This window comes from Fukomys damarensis, unplaced genomic scaffold (genome assembly GCF_012274545.1).
Source record: "Fukomys damarensis isolate Sample0158 unplaced genomic scaffold, DMR_v1.0_HiC HiC_scaffold_22, whole genome shotgun sequence".
NCBI classification, from domain to species: Eukaryota; Metazoa; Chordata; class Mammalia; order Rodentia; family Bathyergidae; genus Fukomys; species Fukomys damarensis.
Window position 1 is genome coordinate 11,778,303 of NW_022900934.1, and position 16,976 is coordinate 11,795,278.

The following is a 16,976-nucleotide window of genomic DNA, read 5'->3' on the forward strand; positions in this document are numbered from 1 at the left end:
CCCTCGGGGTCCCTATCCCCTTAGCGCTCGTCACCCCTTCCGCCCCTGTCACCACCCTCAGTCTTTCTCCGTATCCCTGTCACCTCCTCAACTCCCGTCATCACCCACAGGAAACCCTGTCACCTTCTCGGCCCCCGTCACCTCCCTCAGAGTCTCTGTCCCCTTGTCCACAGCACCCCTGTCTCCCCCTCAACTCCCATCAGCACCTTGAGTCCGAGGGTCTTAACGCCTGTTACCCCTCAGCTCCCATCATCACCGTCAATTACGGTGCTCTGTCCTCAGTGCCTGTGTTGCCCCCAGCCCCCATCATCTCCCCTCGATTTCCCTGTCCTGCCCTCAGTGCCTCTGTCGCTCCCTCAACCCCATCACCACCCTGAGTCCTTGTCCCCTCTTCTCAGCTCCTCAGTGCCCTTCACCTCCATCAGAGTCCCTCTCCCTTTGTCCTCAGCGCCCCCTGGTACCTTCTCAATTCCTTGGTGCCTCTGTCACCTACTCAGCCCCGGTCACCGTCCTCAGCACTCCTGTCACCTCCTCAACCTCCATCATCCCCCTCCAGAGTTCCTGTCTCTCCAGTGCCTCTATCGCCTCATTGCTTAACACCCCTGTCGTCCCCTCAGCACCTGTTACCTTTTGCAACCCCGTCCCCTCAGCTTCTCAGTGCCAGCACCACCATTATGCATCTTGTACCGTCACTCAGCACCTGTCGCCCACCTCTCCTTTTGGCCTCACCAACACCATCTCTTCACCCCTACGTCTGCCCTCCCATCCTGCCTCAGCCACCCCTTTCATCTTCCTCTGGCCTCCTTCATCCCCCATCTTCAGCGTTCTCATCCTTGCTGAAGTTCCCCGTCTTTTCAGCAATCACTCCCCACCTGCACTTGGCCTCATCCTCTTGAAGCTCCCATACCTCTCCAACTCTGCCTTGTCCTGGGGACGGGCACCTCCCTTCATAAAATTGCCACCCAGCCTTGGCTGTCCCTGAATCCCATGATGTTTCATGCAAGAACTAGTGGTTCCAATGTGCTAGTGACCCCTCTCAAGACTCCCTGCAATCAAGGTGTTCCATCCAGCTTTAGCCGCTTTCATCTTACCCTGGTAATACTATTTTCTTCTAATTCTTATCCCTAAACCCACTTGACCATTACTGATCTTCTTCCTGTCATTTCAGTCTTGGTTTCCCAAGAAACCCCCACTTTTGTCTTCTTTTGTCATAGCATTTCCTGTCCCTTGTGCACTCTTCCTTTCCTTTTCTCTCTAATATTTCTTTTTCCTTTCTTCTATTTCTGGGTTTCTATTTTAGAATTTTTCAAATAGAAGAAGAAGGGATTTCCCCTCAGGAAATTTAAAAAGACAAAACAAAAACAACTCTAAATATTGGACCTGTACCATGAGAACAGGATTTGATAAATTGAGAGAGAAGACTCACCAAAAATATCCCCACAGGGAGCAGAAAGAGACTCCTTTTTCCAAAGAAGATAAAACTGACTCTTAGATCATGCCAAATCTATTCACAGTTTCTGACTATGAATATTTTAAGACAGCATGAGGACAGTCTCAAAAATCCCTTTGCTGAGGACTGAGTCACCTACTTTTTTCCTAGCCTCAGCCCACGTGATAATGCATGAGTTAGATCAAAAAGTTCCCTTAAAGGGGCTTCCTCTTACAGAACCTGTGTCAAAAATGTCATCAAGATGAAAGAAACAGGAAAGATTGCAGGTTTCTAGCTAGTCCTGAGGAAACAGCACTCTGTAGCCTCCTAGTTATTGAAACATGTAATTTCTTTCTCTTGATACAGAAGAGCTAAGGGTTTAATTATTTGGCTGTGTTCCAAAGAGTAAGGATAACTGCTCAGTAATTATTTTTAAACTATAGGGGACTGCAAGCTATAGAGTACTATAAATATAAATGTCAAGTGGGGTGATAAATACATACTTTTGGGGTAATAGAAATGTATTCCTTTTGCCCTTACAAGCTCAGTTTGTTCATAAGGGCTGGTTATAACTCACGTTGGTTAGTGGAAGGCTCAGGCTCCTCTGCACAGCCTTCACAGTCTCTCTCCTGTATACAGGCAGATCTCAGTGTCTTTAAACACTGAGATAGGGTTTCTCAGTTGGCCCAGGATTTCTCATTTAACCCACACAGGAAAAGATGTAGTGTACCTTCCAGAACTCTTAAAGGGTTAAATCTGTATCGGTGACCATAACAAGCAGTTAGCATTGGGGCTGCAACTTGAGACTTTGATTATAAGTCAGAACTAAAATTCCAGTCGTAACCCAAGTTGTTCGCATGGCAGGCTGGTCATAACTCAGGGGTCTACTGTTTGTCTGCCTTGTAGAAAAGGAAAATCAAACCTAACAACTGATTAAGTAACTTGGCTAAGGCATAAACCAGTTCTTTTTGAGATGTGAATTAATGACAGTCCCTATACCTGAAGAAAATGCAAGAGTAAATGAACAAGAGAATCTTACCCTTTGAAATCATCTACATTGTGAATTAATGTTTTGTATCATAATTGAGTGTTAACAGAGTCAAGCACTTGTGCTCATTAAAACATTTAACTCTTGGTGGATAAGTCATTAAAATGTACAGGCAGAAAGACTGGCTTGATGGCCTTTGGGTTTTTCTGCTAGATGTTGTATTTCAAGTACACTGATAATTCTTTGTTTTTCCCCCCTGGTACCGGGAATTGAACTCAGGACCTTCTACTTGTGAAGCAGGCGGCATAACCACTGAGCTAAATCCCCAGCCCAGCACTGATAATTCTTAACCTGTGCAGTTCGGGTAAAGAAAGTAAGGTGAATGTAAAAGAAGTCAAGTGACTTAGACATGGAGGACAGAAGGCCTCATCTGGAAGCCAGTCCCAGGAATCCCCATACTAACCACAGAGGTAAGTAAAATTTCCCACCTAGTGAAGGATATTCTAAGTAATAAGAGAAAATGGGTTCCCTGTGAGTGAACCAGGCCTACCTAGTTAAATAACTTTCAAGTAAAGAATGTCTTACCAGGTATGGTGGCACACATCTATAATTTCAGCTCTTCGGGAATTTGAGGCGGGTGAATTGCAAGTTCAAGACCAGCCTGGGCAACATAGTGAGACCCTGTCTCAAAAAATTAAGCTGGGCGTAGGGGTGCACACCTGTAATCCCAACACTTGAGAGCCTGAGGCAGGAGGGTCACTACAATTTTGATGCCATCTCACATGTAGTGAAGCCCTGTCTCAACCAAATAAAGCAAAAATCAAAATTAAAAATTAAGAAAGGGCTGGAAAATGTAGCTCAGTGGTAGAGCACCCTGGGTTTTGGGTTTTTTTTTTCCCCCTGGGGTTAGGGGAGAGACATTTCTTAGCTGTGGCTTGAATGACTGAAAAACAAGCCTTCTCGCTCCTTTGCCTGAGAGAAGTGATGAATGAGAACAGTTCGCTTGATCAAAAACAGAGATGGAGGGCTGGGGATTAAGCTCAGCGGTTCGGTGTCCTGCCTTGCAAGCGCAAGGACCCGAGTTCAATCCCCAGTACCAAAAAAACAAAAACAAAAAACTAGTGATGGAGTATCAGAAATGGAACTCTTGGTTTGGAACATTGCTATGTAGTAGGAACATAATATAAGTCAAAAATGTAATTTTTAATTTTTTAGTGGCATCATTCAAAAAAGTAAAGAGACGAAAAAATTTTAAACCTAAATATTAATAAAACAATGACTTAATGTCTTATTTAATGTATCCAAAATACTATCATATTGTAAATGAATATACATTATATCATAAAACATTAGTAATTTTAATGTTTTTCTTTCCCCTCAAATTCTGTTTTTATTTTTATTTTTTGGTACCAGGGATCAAACTTGGGTCCTTATGCTTGCCAGGCAGGTGGCAGCACCACTGCGCTAAATCCCCGGCCCTCAAATTTTTAAATATTAGCCACAAGTGGTAAGTGGCTGTATATTAAATAGAGCACATCTGGAATACTAGTTAGCAAATCAAAGTTAGTTCCAAGAGCATTACTCTACTAACAGAATTACTGTTTGCTCAGAACTTTTATTGCAAAATTCCTGTTTTTCTTTATGAAACAAAAATTTCACCACAAAATGATAAGAGAATAGCAGTATTTAATACACTGTATCATTATTGTCCTGTTTCTTCTTAAATTTGCAACATGTCTTTCAAATTTTAACTATGGAACAAATGAACTGCTGTGGGATTTTATCTTAAAGACTATGTGGATGTTTGCAGAATGAGAAATGATACAGTTTTCCATTCCTTCAAGGTACAGCCATTAATAAGATCAAAATATTAAAAGTAGGATTTTCTTCTAATATTTTGGGATTTTGAAAAGTAAATATTAAGATAACAATTATAAAAACATTCTAGTCTAGGTGTTCATCATTTATATTTTGCTAAATATCTCCATATTATTCTGTTAAGTTAAATCAGCTCCAGAGTCAGTTTTAAAAGACGGCGGGGGGGGGGGATTTAACTCAGTGGTTGTGCCGCCTGCCTTGCAAGTGCAAGGACCTGAGTTTGATCCCTGGTACTCCCCCCAAAAAAGAAGAAAGTGAAAAAAACTGGAGTTTGGGTGTGTTGAACAAAGTGGCTTATGAAATGTGTGGCAGAACAAGAGGAGGAGTTTGGTTTCACCCAGAGTGATATTAGCATTCCTGCATGTACTGAGTCTGTTCTCACCACCCTCCTCTCCCCAGCTTCTTGTATATGTGGTGTTAATCAAAAGTGCCATGTAGATGAACCCATGTTACAGAAAGAGGAAAAATTGAGTTTCATTTTCAGTTTCCTAAATCAAATGTTCAGGTTCATATTTCAGTTTCCCAAGACAAAACTTGATAATCCATATTTCACTTCACCACCTGTTAATTAGCTGAAAAAACATCTTGATAGAGAAAGCACTGTCTTCCCCTTTCACACTACGTGTGTTGCTACTGGACAAACTTCAGGTAGTATTTCCCTTCATACTTTCATTCAATTTGAGGTCTCTGTTACCTATGATAACTGTTCAGCAGAACCAGCACCTACAGGAATTAATAGGGTATTCCCAATAAAATTATTGCTCCTACTACTAGTAATAGCTAAGATTTACTGAGAGCTGCTCACATGTCAGGTATTGTTCTGTGCATTTTGTGTAAACATGTAATCTGTACCAAGCCAGACACTGAGATTCCGAGGTTACACAATGAGGTAATGGCCAAGCCAAGATTTGAACCAGATCTTTTGGCTTCGCAGTTCATAATTTGACTATAGTTTGATACTGGCTAGAAACGAACTAATGAGCTAATTCTGAAACTTAAGTCCTGGCTTGTGAAAATTAAATGAAATTTTGCACATATGTATTCTCTGATATGTATTAGACACTGAACAAATGTTTATTCTTTTATCTCCTTTGGGGAAATAACATTTTCATAATCTACACAGCAATAATAAAGTTTTTTTTTTAAGGGTTTAAGTATTGAACCCAGGGCTTCACACAAACTAGGCATGTACTCTACCACTGAGCCCTATCATTTATTACACAACTTGGTAGGAAACTGTTTTTCTCTGCTAAGTAAAAACTAAACTCCTTAGTTGTTTTAAAAATGAAAACATGTTCATTATTGTCCCATTAGGTTTTCTTGTCCCTTGAATTTGTTCTTACCCATTATTACATTGTGTTTAGGACCTATGGATGGAGAATTACCACCAAGAATTAGAAATCAGGCCAATAATCCACCAGCTAATGTTCTCAGAGGAGAAGCCAATCATCCTGGAAGGCATCCTAGAGCCAACAATTATCCTGTTCCTCACCAGCAAAGGGAAGAAAGATTTAGGGCCATGGGCAGGAACCCACATCAAGGAAGAAGGAACCAGGAGGGGCATAGTGGTAATGAAGCTAGAGGCCAAAGACATGGTCAGGACAATGATGCCCGGTGGAGAAATGACAACCAAGAGGGTAGGAACCACAGACCACCATGGTCTAATGAAAATTTCCAGCAGTGGAGGACCTCCCACCAAAAGCCTGCAGAACAGCCACAGCAAGTAAAGAAACTGGGCTATAAGTTCCTAGAAAGTCTTCTGCAGAAAGACCCCTCTGAGGTGGTCATCACACTAGCCACAAGTTTAGGGCTGAAGGAGCTCCTGTCTCATTCTTCCATGAAACCCAACTTCCTTGAGCTCATCTGCCAGGTTCTTCGGAAGGCTTGCAGCTCCAGAATGGACCGCCAGAGCATTCTTCACGTACTCGGTATATTGAAGAACTCCAAATTCCTCAGAGTTTGCCTGCCTGCTTATGTGGTAAGGATGATTACTGAACCAATCCCTGACATTCGAAACCGGTATCCAGAACACATAAGCAATATCATCTCCCTTCTTCAGGAACTCTTAAGTGTCTTTCCTGCCAGCTCTGTCCAGGAAACTTCCATGCTCATTTCTCTCCTGCCAGCTTCTCTTAATGCCTTGAGAGCCTCTGGTGTTGACATAGAAGAGGAGATAGAGAAGAATCTGGAAAAGGTGCAGACCATCATTGAACATCTACAGGAAAAGAGACGAGAAGGCACTCTGAGAGTGGACACCTACACTCTAGTGCAGCCTGAGGCAGAAGGCCAGGTTGAGAGCTACCGAACCATGCCCATTTACCCCACCTACAATGAAGTACACTTGGATGAGAGGCCCTTCCTTCGCCCTAACATCATTTCTGGAAAATATGATAGCACTGCTGTCTATCTGGATACCCATTTCCGCCTCTTGAGAGAAGATTTTGTCAGACCCCTGCGGGAAGGCATTTTGGAACTTCTCCAAAGCTTTGAAGACCAGTGCCTGAGGAAGAGAAAGTTTGATGACATCCGAATCTACTTTGATACCAGGATTATCACTCCCATGTGTTCATCATCAGGCATTGTCTATAAGGTGCAATTTGACACAAAACCTCTGAAGTTTGTGCGCTGGCAGAATTCTAAGCGATTGCTGTATGGGTCCTTGGTATGCATGTCCAAGGACAACTTTGAAACATTTCTTTTTGCCACTGTTTCTAACCGGGAACAAGAAGATCTCTACCGAGGAATTGTCCAGCTCTGCTTCAATGAGCAGAGCCAACAGCTGCTTGCAGAAGTCCAGCCCTCAGATTCTTTCCTCATGGTGGAAACAACAGCATACTTTGAGGCATACAGGCATGTCCTGGAAGGACTCCAGGAGGTCCAAGAGGAAGATGTCCCCTTCCAGAGGAATATCGTGGAATGTGACTCTTATGTGAAAGAGCCAAGATACTTGCTAATGGGGGGCAGATATGATTTCACCCCCTTAATAGAGAATCCATCCACTACTGGGGAATCTTGGAGGACTCCTGAGGGCTTGAGACGTCCTAAAGTTAATGTCTTAGACCTTAACCAGTGGCCCTCAAAAGAAGCCCTGAAGCTGGATGACTCCCAGATGGAAGCCTTGCAGTTTGCTCTTACAAGGGAATTAGCTATCATTCAAGGACCTCCTGGAACAGGTAAGACAGAATTTTTCAGAGCATAGTATATGTGCCATATAAGATAAACAAAAGAGGCTTTAATCCTAGGTATCTAGAATGTCTCATTTAGAAACATTTCCCTAAAATAAGCATAAATGTCATGTATAAAGTAACCACAAATAGTGATTTCCCAGTGGGGACTATGGGCATGCATAGTAACGGATCAGAATTACAAGATAAAAAAAGACATTGCAAGAGGTTAAATTCAGGGAGATACATTATCCATTATCTCTTTCACCAAAGGATGCATTAATGTCTTCACTTTTTTTTTTTTTTTTTTAACAGTGCTTAGAGCCCAAGGCTTTATGCGTGCTAGGCAAGTGTTCTACCAGTGAGCTACATCCCCCACCCTTTTGTATTGTTTTAAATTAAGTAATATCAACTATAGCGTTTTAGCACTATATCTGAAGTACTGCTTTACATGTTTTATGTGTGTAAACTCATTCTGTCTTTACAAAAACCCTGAGAGGTAGAAACTATTATTAAAACTTTTTTACAGATGAAAAACCTAAGGCAGGAAAAAGATTAAATAATCCCCTACTCAAGAGGTGTTAGGTGTGTGTTTAAGCTCACACGTGTGGTAAGTGCCAGACCTAGGACTTGAACTCTGGTAGTCTGGCTGTAGAGTCCTGGCTGTCTCCTATGTATCTTCTTGCCTGAACTTGCTTCTCATGGAAGAATACCTCCCTCTACCTACTTCCCCATGCACTATTCTGTAATCCTACAGTAAAGTGGCCACTGCTGTTAGCACTTTGATGTGTATCTATTCAGATGTTCTTTATCGTTAACACTGAAATCTAAGTGTTGACACATGTACATGTTTGTATGCCTTTTCTTTTTTCTTTTTTCTTTTTTTTTTTAACCAGGGATCAAACTCAGGTCCTTGCACTTGTGAGGCAGGTGGCGGAACCATACCTTCTCTATTTTTAATAACAAAAAATAGGATCATACTTGTAGGATTTGGTCTACAGTTTTTTATATATAATGACATGTTGTGAATTTCTTCAAATGAATAGGCGTATTGGTCAGCTTTCCATCATTGTGACAAGATATCTGGGGGAAAAGCTTAAAGGAAGAAAGGTTTATTTTGGCTTATTGTTTCAAAGGTCTCAGTCTATGGTTGACTGATTCCATTCCTGTAGACCTTAGGTAGGATGGTTGAGCATGGTTAAGCAAAGCTATTCACCTTCTGCCAGTCTGGAAGCAGAAACAGTGAAGAATCAGAAAGGGGGCAGGAACCAGCTATAGTTCCTAGGATCATGCCTCCATGATCCACTCCCTCCACCCTGTCCCCACCTGCTGTTTCCATCACTTCCTTATGATGCTATCACATTATGAACTTATGAATGGACTGACCTCCTGTTCAAATTAGAACCCTTATAATTGTGTCAACTCTGGAAAAATACCAAAGACACATCCAAAACAGTACTTTACTAATTTCTTGAGCATTTCTCAATCCAATCAAATTGACAATCAAGACTAACCATCACAGCCTCCTGTGGTGGGGCTGGCTACCCAGCACTTGGGAGGCTGAGGCAAGGGATTCACCGTGAGTTCAAGGCCAGCCTGGGGTACCTAGTGAGGCTGTTTTAAAAAAAGATTAGGGGCTGGGTGTGGTGGCGCATGCCTGTAACCCCAGCACTCGGGAGGCTGAGGCAGGAGGATCACTGAGTTCGAGACCAGCCTGGGCTACATAGTGAGTTCCAGGTCAATCTCAACTACATAGTGAGACAGACCCTGTCTCAAAAAAAAAAGTTTAGGGATTTAGCTCAGTGGTTTTGCCATCTGCCTTGCAAACACAAGGTCCTGAGTTCGATCCCTGGTACCAAAAACAAAACAATATAAATTTGCTGCGGATATTTAGCTCAGTGGTTCTGCTGCCTGCCTTGCAAGCACAAGGATCAGAGTTCAATCCCCAGTACCAAAAAGAAAAAGTCAATAGAAACACCTATCAGATGGAAAATATGCATAATTTAAAGTGATATTTTGAGAGCCTTTTAAAAAAGAAGGAAAATATACCAGTTTATATTCCACCAGGAATGAATTAACATTCCCATTTCCTAATACCCTTTTTTAGCATAGCTGTATATTATTAGTCTTTTTAGTTTTTGCTCATCTGAGAGGTTAAAATTTTGGGCTTTTTTTTTTAAACAGTGCTGGGGATTGAACCCAGGGCCTTTTCACTGAGCTACATCTTCAGCCCTTTTTGTATTTTGATATTGGGTCTTGCTGAGTTGCCAAGCCTGGACTCAAGCTTGACACTTCTGCCTTAGGCTGTCCAGTAGCTGGGATTGCAGGTGTGCACCACCACACCTGGCTCCGTACTTTTAATATTATAGTTTAACAAATAATGGCTCACTACACAGACACACACAGACACACACACACACACACACCCCGCTAACCTGCGGTACCATGGATCGAACTCAGGACCTTGTACTTGGAAGGCATGTGTGGTGGTACCACTGAGCTAAATCCCTGGAGATCTTTTCATATTAGTATATATAAGGGCCTGGGATTTAGCTCAGTGGTTTGGTGGCCTGCCTTGCAAGTGCAAAACCCGAGTTCAGTCCCTGGCACCCCGCCAAAAAAAAAGCATATTAGTACATATAAGGAGTGTTTTATTATTTGTGACAATACTCCACTGTATATATCCCATTGTACAATTAGATGATAATTATAACCAGTTCACTGTGGAAAGATTTACTATTACAATAGTATATTGAATAGCCTTGTTTGTCTATCACTTTACACACAAACAGTATATTCAGAAGAGAAATTCGTAACTGGATCAAGAAAAGTATGGTTTTTTTGTTGTTGTTTTTTTGGGTTTTTTTTTGGGGGGGTTACCAGGGAACAAACTGGGGTCCTTGTGCTTGCAAGGCAGGCACCAGAACCACTGAGCTAAATCCCTGGCCCTGTATTTATAATTTTAATAGATGCATTATTGCCAGATTGTTCTCTGCCTATGTACACTACAGTGATTATATCTTCAATAAAGAATGAAATTTAATCTGGGCATAGTGGCACACACCTGTAATCCCAGCACTTGGGAGGCTGAGGCAGGAGGATTGCTGAGAGTTCAAGACCAGCCTGGGCTACATAGTGAGTTCCAGGGCAGTCTCAACTACATAGAGCGACCCTATCTCAAAAAACCTAAAACAAAAGAAAGAAATGTAATATTCTTTCTTGTATTTATTAGATAATTATATTTATGGTCCTGTGGATTGCCTTTTAATAGTCTTTGCCCATATTTCTGTTGAATTTTATATTGATACATAGGAGTCGTTTATATATTTGAAATATGCACATTACAAATAATTTATTCTAGTGTTATCACTTAAGATTTCATTTATAAGTTTATTAATCATTTGAGGCTAGTGTAAAACATAATAGTAAGGGATCTACTTGTGAGTATGGGAGAAAACTAGTAAAGGGGGTTATTTGGAGATGGAAATTACAAGAAGTTACCCTAAGGAGAAAGAAGCCCGGGGGGAGGGGTCAATAAATGTCTTTGTTGTTGTTGTTGTTGTTGTTGTTTTGTTTTTGGTACCGGGAAACTCAGGACCTTGTGCTTGCAAGGCAGGCAGAAGTAAATGTTGAATTACAAAGATTCTGTCCTACTACAGTATCCCTATCCTTCTTGTCCTCTACAACTCCAAGCTGGGAATTACTTCTTTCTGCTTACTCACCATCCCCAATCAGGCAATCCTGAAACTTTTCTCCTGTCTACCTATTTATCTGATCTCCACAAAGGTAGGCCTGGGCCTTCACTCATCGGGAAGAAGTCAGGGGCCCAACCAGTCCATTCCTAATCCCTCTTGCCTGTTCTTATTTACTTCATGAGGGAAACCTCTCCTAATCTCATTGACTAGGCCAGAATCTTACATGTTTTCTGGGTACCATGTTTGGTTTTGTGTGTGTATGGGTGTGCGTGTACATGCACGCGCATTCATATGTTTGCAATACATACTGATTACATTCGTTGTGTAGAATTGGATACTGTGTATTTCTCATATTTATGGTTTTATATTTTTGTGATTATTATCTTTGTCTTCTATAAGTCAGGAGAGTGATAATCATGTTTATTTTGCTCATTTTTGTATTTCTTGCTCCTGCCTAGTGCATGACATCTAGTAGGCATTCCATAAATATTATTTGAAGAAAGAACTAGGCATGGTGGCACACACCTGCAGTATCAACACTTGTGAGGCTGAGGCAGAAGGATTGCTAGTCAAAGGTAAGCCTGAGGTACATAGTTCAAGGCTAGCCTGGACTACATTATGAGAACTTGGATCAAAAAAAGAAAAGAAGGAAGAAATGACTTATTGTGCTATACTGAAACTTCCATTTTTCCTAGATCATTCACCTTTGTATTTTTGACTACAGTGGCTACTTCAGCCTGACACAGTGTAACATTTTAGAGGTTTGTAGGCTTAATTAATGGCAAATTACTTATAAGTCTATAATTCTGACTTAAATAAATGTTGATTTTTGTGAGTTTTCCCTCTTGTCACAAAGACAGGTTTACCATAAAGAGAGCATTTCTAATGAATTAGTTATATGAAATTAGAAACAACATATATTTCCATCATTAGGAAACTGGCTGTTGGGGGGAATGTTCTATATACTGATAAAGAACAACCTCCAAGCTATATTACATGAAAAAGCAAGATGTAGAACAGTGAAGAGAGTCTGCTACTATTTGTATCTTTTAAGAAAAGGGAAGGTTGCCAGGCGTGATGGCACACACCTGTAATCCCAGCACTCAGGAGGCTGAGGCAGGAGAATCACTGTGAGTTCAAGACCAGCCTGGGCTACATAGTGAGTTCCAGGTCAGTCTCAACTACATAGTGAGACCCTGTCTGAAAAGAAAAGAAAAGGAAAGGCTAAAAAATGAATACATATTCATAATGGTATATGCATAGACTATCTGGAAAGTTTCACAGGAACCTTGGTTGCTTCCACTGAGACAAACCAGTTGGAGAGAAGACTTTTCACAGTATACTCATTTGTGCTACTTAGATTTTACACCATCTTAGTGTATTACCTCAAAATTAGAAAAAAAAAGCCAGGTACAGTGGCATACGTCTGTAGTCCCAGCTTATTGGGATGCTGAGAAAGGAGAATGGCTTAAGCTCAGAAGTTAGTTCGCCAGACTGGGCAACAGAGAGACCCTGCCTCCAAATAAACAGTTGTTCTCAATAATTACTCCTTTATGCAGTCTACATTTTTAAACTTTTTGTTTTCCTTTATTTTCTAGGCAAAACCTACGTGGGTCTAAAAATTGTTCAGGCCCTTCTCACCAATGAATCTGTTTGGCAAATTAGCCCACAGAAGTTCCCCATCTTGGTTGTGTGTTATACTAATCATGCTTTGGACCAGTTTCTGGAAGGTACTGTCTATAAGCAAAATTACTTTCTATCAAGACATTTATAGATGAATCGTTAGCAACTTTGGGAGCTTTCTATTGCTCTTTGAATAAGTTCTTGCCCAGACCTGCAAGGTTGTGTGGATCTGTCCCAACCGAACTCTGTACTTCCTCTCATTTATTCCCCTGAACCCCAGCAGCACTGAATACTTTCATTTCCTTGACTTCTAGCTTCTCCCTTGGCTGTCATGTCCCCCTGCCTGGAATGTACTTTTCTTCTCCCTCTCTCCAACTTGAATTATCCACCCTGGTTGGCTCCAACTCATTCTTCAGGTTTTACCTTAAATCTCTCAGGTGGACTTTACCCATTGCTGCCATATAAAGTCAAGTCTCCTTTTTTATTTTTTCCTTTGGTAATTTGCCCCAGACCATAAACTTAAGTGCTGGTCAAGTTTCTTACTGTATTCACAGATCCTGGCCCATATCACACACTCAGAAAATACTAATTGCGTTAATAAACAAAATGCATGTTTTTCCTTTTGCTTAGATTTTTTTCATTCTTCCATGCCTTCCTTTCACCTAGATAAGTCTTTATTCTTAAAACCTCAATTTAGGGCCGGGTATTTATTTTAGCTCAGTGGTTCCGCCACCTGCCTCACAAGTGGAAGGTCCCAAGTTCAATCCCCAGTATTAAAAAAAAAAAAAATCTCAATTTTAAATATTATATTAGATCCTTAAGGATAAATCCCCACCCCACCCAGATTAGGTAAGATCCTCTGCTATGCACTTACAGCATTATGTACTTAAAGTACTTGTATTTATTGCCATTATAATGTTTGGTGGCGCACGCCTGTAATCCCAGCACTCAGGAGGCTGAGGCGGGAGGATCGCTGTGAGTTCAAGACCAGCCTGGGCTACATAGTGAGTTCCAGGTCAGCCTCAACTACATAGTGAGACCCTGTCTCAAAAAACCAAAAAAAAATAAATAAATAAATAAAACAACTTGTTTAATGAGTATCTTCTCTGCTAGAATAAAAGATAGGAGAACAGATCAAAAACTGAGTTTGTGTTTGATACTGTACTTCCAGCGCATGGCATATATCTGGAACATATAAGCAGTCATTAAATCTGCATAGTAGATAACACTTGATGCTTGCTTAGTGCCAAGTCCTAGCTACAAATTATAAAAATAATTGTTTCATTTATGGAGGCTATGGCACTATAAGAGAATTTTTACTGTCTCCAGATCACAAAATACAAGTTAAGTAATTTGCCCAGGTTATACAGTAGTAAGTTTTGGAGCCAAGATTTGTGTCTCCCCTTGTCTGATTCTAGAGCCTGTGCTCCTAAGCTCTGCATGTCACTATTCTGTAGCTCATGTATTCTCTGGGCTTTCTTGCCCTTTAATGGGGTAAAATTTCCTATAATCAGAATTTTGTTCCCTGAAGGATCAGTTGAGATAAGATCCCAAACATACAACTCTCATCTGACAAAGCTTGGCATTACTGTTCTATTTTATTCTTTCTTTCTTTCTTTTCTTTTTGATACCAGGGATCAAACTCAGGTCCTTGCATTTGTGAGGCAGGCGGTAGAACCACTGAGCTAAATCCCTGGCCTGGCATTGCTCTTCTTAACCCTGTGATTTTTCCACTTTCCTCCATAGGCATCTACAAGTGTCAGAAGACCAGCATCGTACGGGTGGGTGGAAGGAGCAACAGTGAAATCCTGAAGCAGTTCACCCTTAGGGAGCTGAGAAACAAGCGAGAATTCCGCCGCAACCTTCCCATGCACCTCCGAAGAGCTTATATGAGTGTAAGTCTCAGCTGTAGAATACATGAAATAGCTCAGAGGAACAAATTAGTAGTGACTTTCTGAGTAGGCTGCCTCAGGTAGATACAAAGGTCCCACACATGAAGAGCTCTTTTGAGTGCTTTCCAATATTTCGTTCTGCTGGTCCCTTGGTACAACCTGTGCCCTGATAAACCAAAGTAGTTAAAGGGTGAAGAAGGGCACACTGTCCCTTCCCACTTCTACCAGGACCTTAAGGTTACTCTTTCAAAACCTTCCCACATTTTTACATACAGCCACAAACGAAGGAAATGTCATCTTTTAGCTGAGCAACAGTGTACCCAGTCAAAAATCTGAGGCTGATGTGATGGCACATGTCCACAGCCCCAGCTACCTAGGAGTCTGGGTTAGGAGGATCGCTTGGATTTTGAGGTCAGTTTAAACAACATAGACCCCTTTCTCTTAAAAAAGGGTTTTTTTTGTTGTTGTTTTCTTGTTTTAATGAGTTCTTACTACTATGGAACAACAGATACTATGAGGCTTAAAGTCTGCATGAAATCCTTGACCTGTTTTACTGTTGTATTGCTGGTTTCCTTTTCTTATTGATTGGTAGGTGTTCTTGAAGATACTAATTTTTTGGTTTTAAGAATACAGTAATAGGCTGGGCATGGTGGTGCACGCCTGTAATCCCAGCACTCTGGAGGCTGAGGCAGGAGGATCGCTGTGAGTTCCAGACCAGGCTTGGGTACATAGTGAGTTCCAGGTCAGTCTCAACTACATAGTGAGACCCTGTCTCAAAAACAAACAAAACCAAAGAATACAGTAACTCGGGCCAGGGATTTAGCTCAGTGGTGCTGGCACTTGCTGTGCAAGTACAAGGTCCCAAGTTCAATCACCAGTACAAAAAAAAAAAAAAAAAAAAAAATACAGTAATGTGCTTTGGAAACCAGTTTGTTGACTGATCTATTTATTCATCTTTCTTAAGTTTCTTTTCTTAGCTTTATTTTCCCTTGGGGCAAGGACTGAGTGAGGGAGAGGGTGATACTTCTTCATCATCTCTTTTCCTCTGTTCTTTGCAGATTGTGACAGAGATGAAGGAGTCAGAACAAGAGCTCCATGAAGGTGCTCAGACCCTGGAGTGCACCATGCGTGGTGTCCTTCGAGAACAGCACCTAGAGAAGTACATCTCCCCCAGGCATTGGGAAAGCCTGATGAGTGGACCTACGCAGGTAGAGTCATCCTAGAGAATACAAACAGGGCTGCAGGTGCAGCTCAGTTGAAGAGCAGTTGCCTAGTGGGTCCCTGGGTTTGATCCCCAGTACTGTGCACACATGAGCACACCAAAAAAAGTGAAGGGGGCCGCAAGCAGTCTCTGAATCTCTGCCTGAGCACTTGGAGGCAGCCTCCAGCAGAAGCAGCAGTCCAGAGATTTAGCTGTTTGGTAATCTGATGCTGCCATAGGTGAAAAGTTCAGTTTCATGATTGAAAGCAGTTGAGTATGCTGGTCAAGAGCAAGACTCGAGCCAGCCTGCTAGCACAGTTTGAATTGTGCCATTGCTCTGGGGAAGTTACTTACTTTTTTTCTGTGGTTCCTTCTATTATAAAATGGGAATAATAGTAGCATTTAAGTTGAACCATATGAAATGGCCAGGATTTGTAAATTTGACTTAATAAGAAGGGCAATTTTTTACAAATCAACTCGGTTCCTGTATTATTATTTGGATAAGTTAGGATTTGTAAACCTGTGAACTTAATAAGTATACTGTAAGTGTTTGTTAAATGAAATAAAATCATAACCAAAGGCAGCCCACATGCCCAGATTTTTAAATGTTTTGGTAGTACTAGGGATTGAGCCCCAAGCCTCATATACTAGGCAAATGCTTCACCACTGACCTACATCCCCAGGCCCCTAACATGTCTAAAGAACTTCAAGAGTTGACATAACTGGATCATGCAGACTGATGTTTTTTCAGCAGTCAAAGGGGACAATAATAATGCCTGCTTTCAGAGGGTTTTGTAAGATGTAACTGAGATGACCTCTGTAAAGTGGCAGGCCAGGAGCCCAGTGAAATGCATGTTCTGTTATCATTGAGTTGGTGGTTTTCAGGACTAAAAATTTCTCCAAGGAGTTAATGTAATAAATAATTACATTAATTATTTAGGAGTAATGTAAATAAATGAAGTAAAGCTGGGTGTGTTGGCGCATGCCTGTAATCCTAGCACTCAGGAGGCTGAGGCAGGAGGATTGCTGCGCGTTCAAGACCAGCCTGGGCTACACAGTGATTTCCAGGTCAGTCTCAACTACATAGTGAGACCCTGTCTCAAAAA

At 41.4% G+C, this 16,976-nt stretch overlaps 1 protein-coding gene across 1 annotated transcript in view; it reads left to right on the forward strand.

The window, feature by feature from the left end:
* Positions 1-2,678: 2,678 nt before the first annotated feature.
* Znfx1 (zinc finger NFX1-type containing 1) overlaps positions 2,679-16,976 on the forward strand; it is a 26,397-nt gene continuing 12,099 nt past the window's right edge. Inside the window, exons 1-5 of the mRNA XM_010618236.2 lie at positions 2,679-2,887; positions 5,660-7,468; positions 12,753-12,884; positions 14,524-14,672; positions 15,728-15,877. Of these exons, the coding sequence (XP_010616538.1) occupies positions 2,827-2,887; positions 5,660-7,468; positions 12,753-12,884; positions 14,524-14,672; positions 15,728-15,877 (2,301 nt within the window). The 5' untranslated portion in view covers positions 2,679-2,826. The remainder of the gene's footprint in view (positions 2,888-5,659; positions 7,469-12,752; positions 12,885-14,523; positions 14,673-15,727; positions 15,878-16,976) is intronic.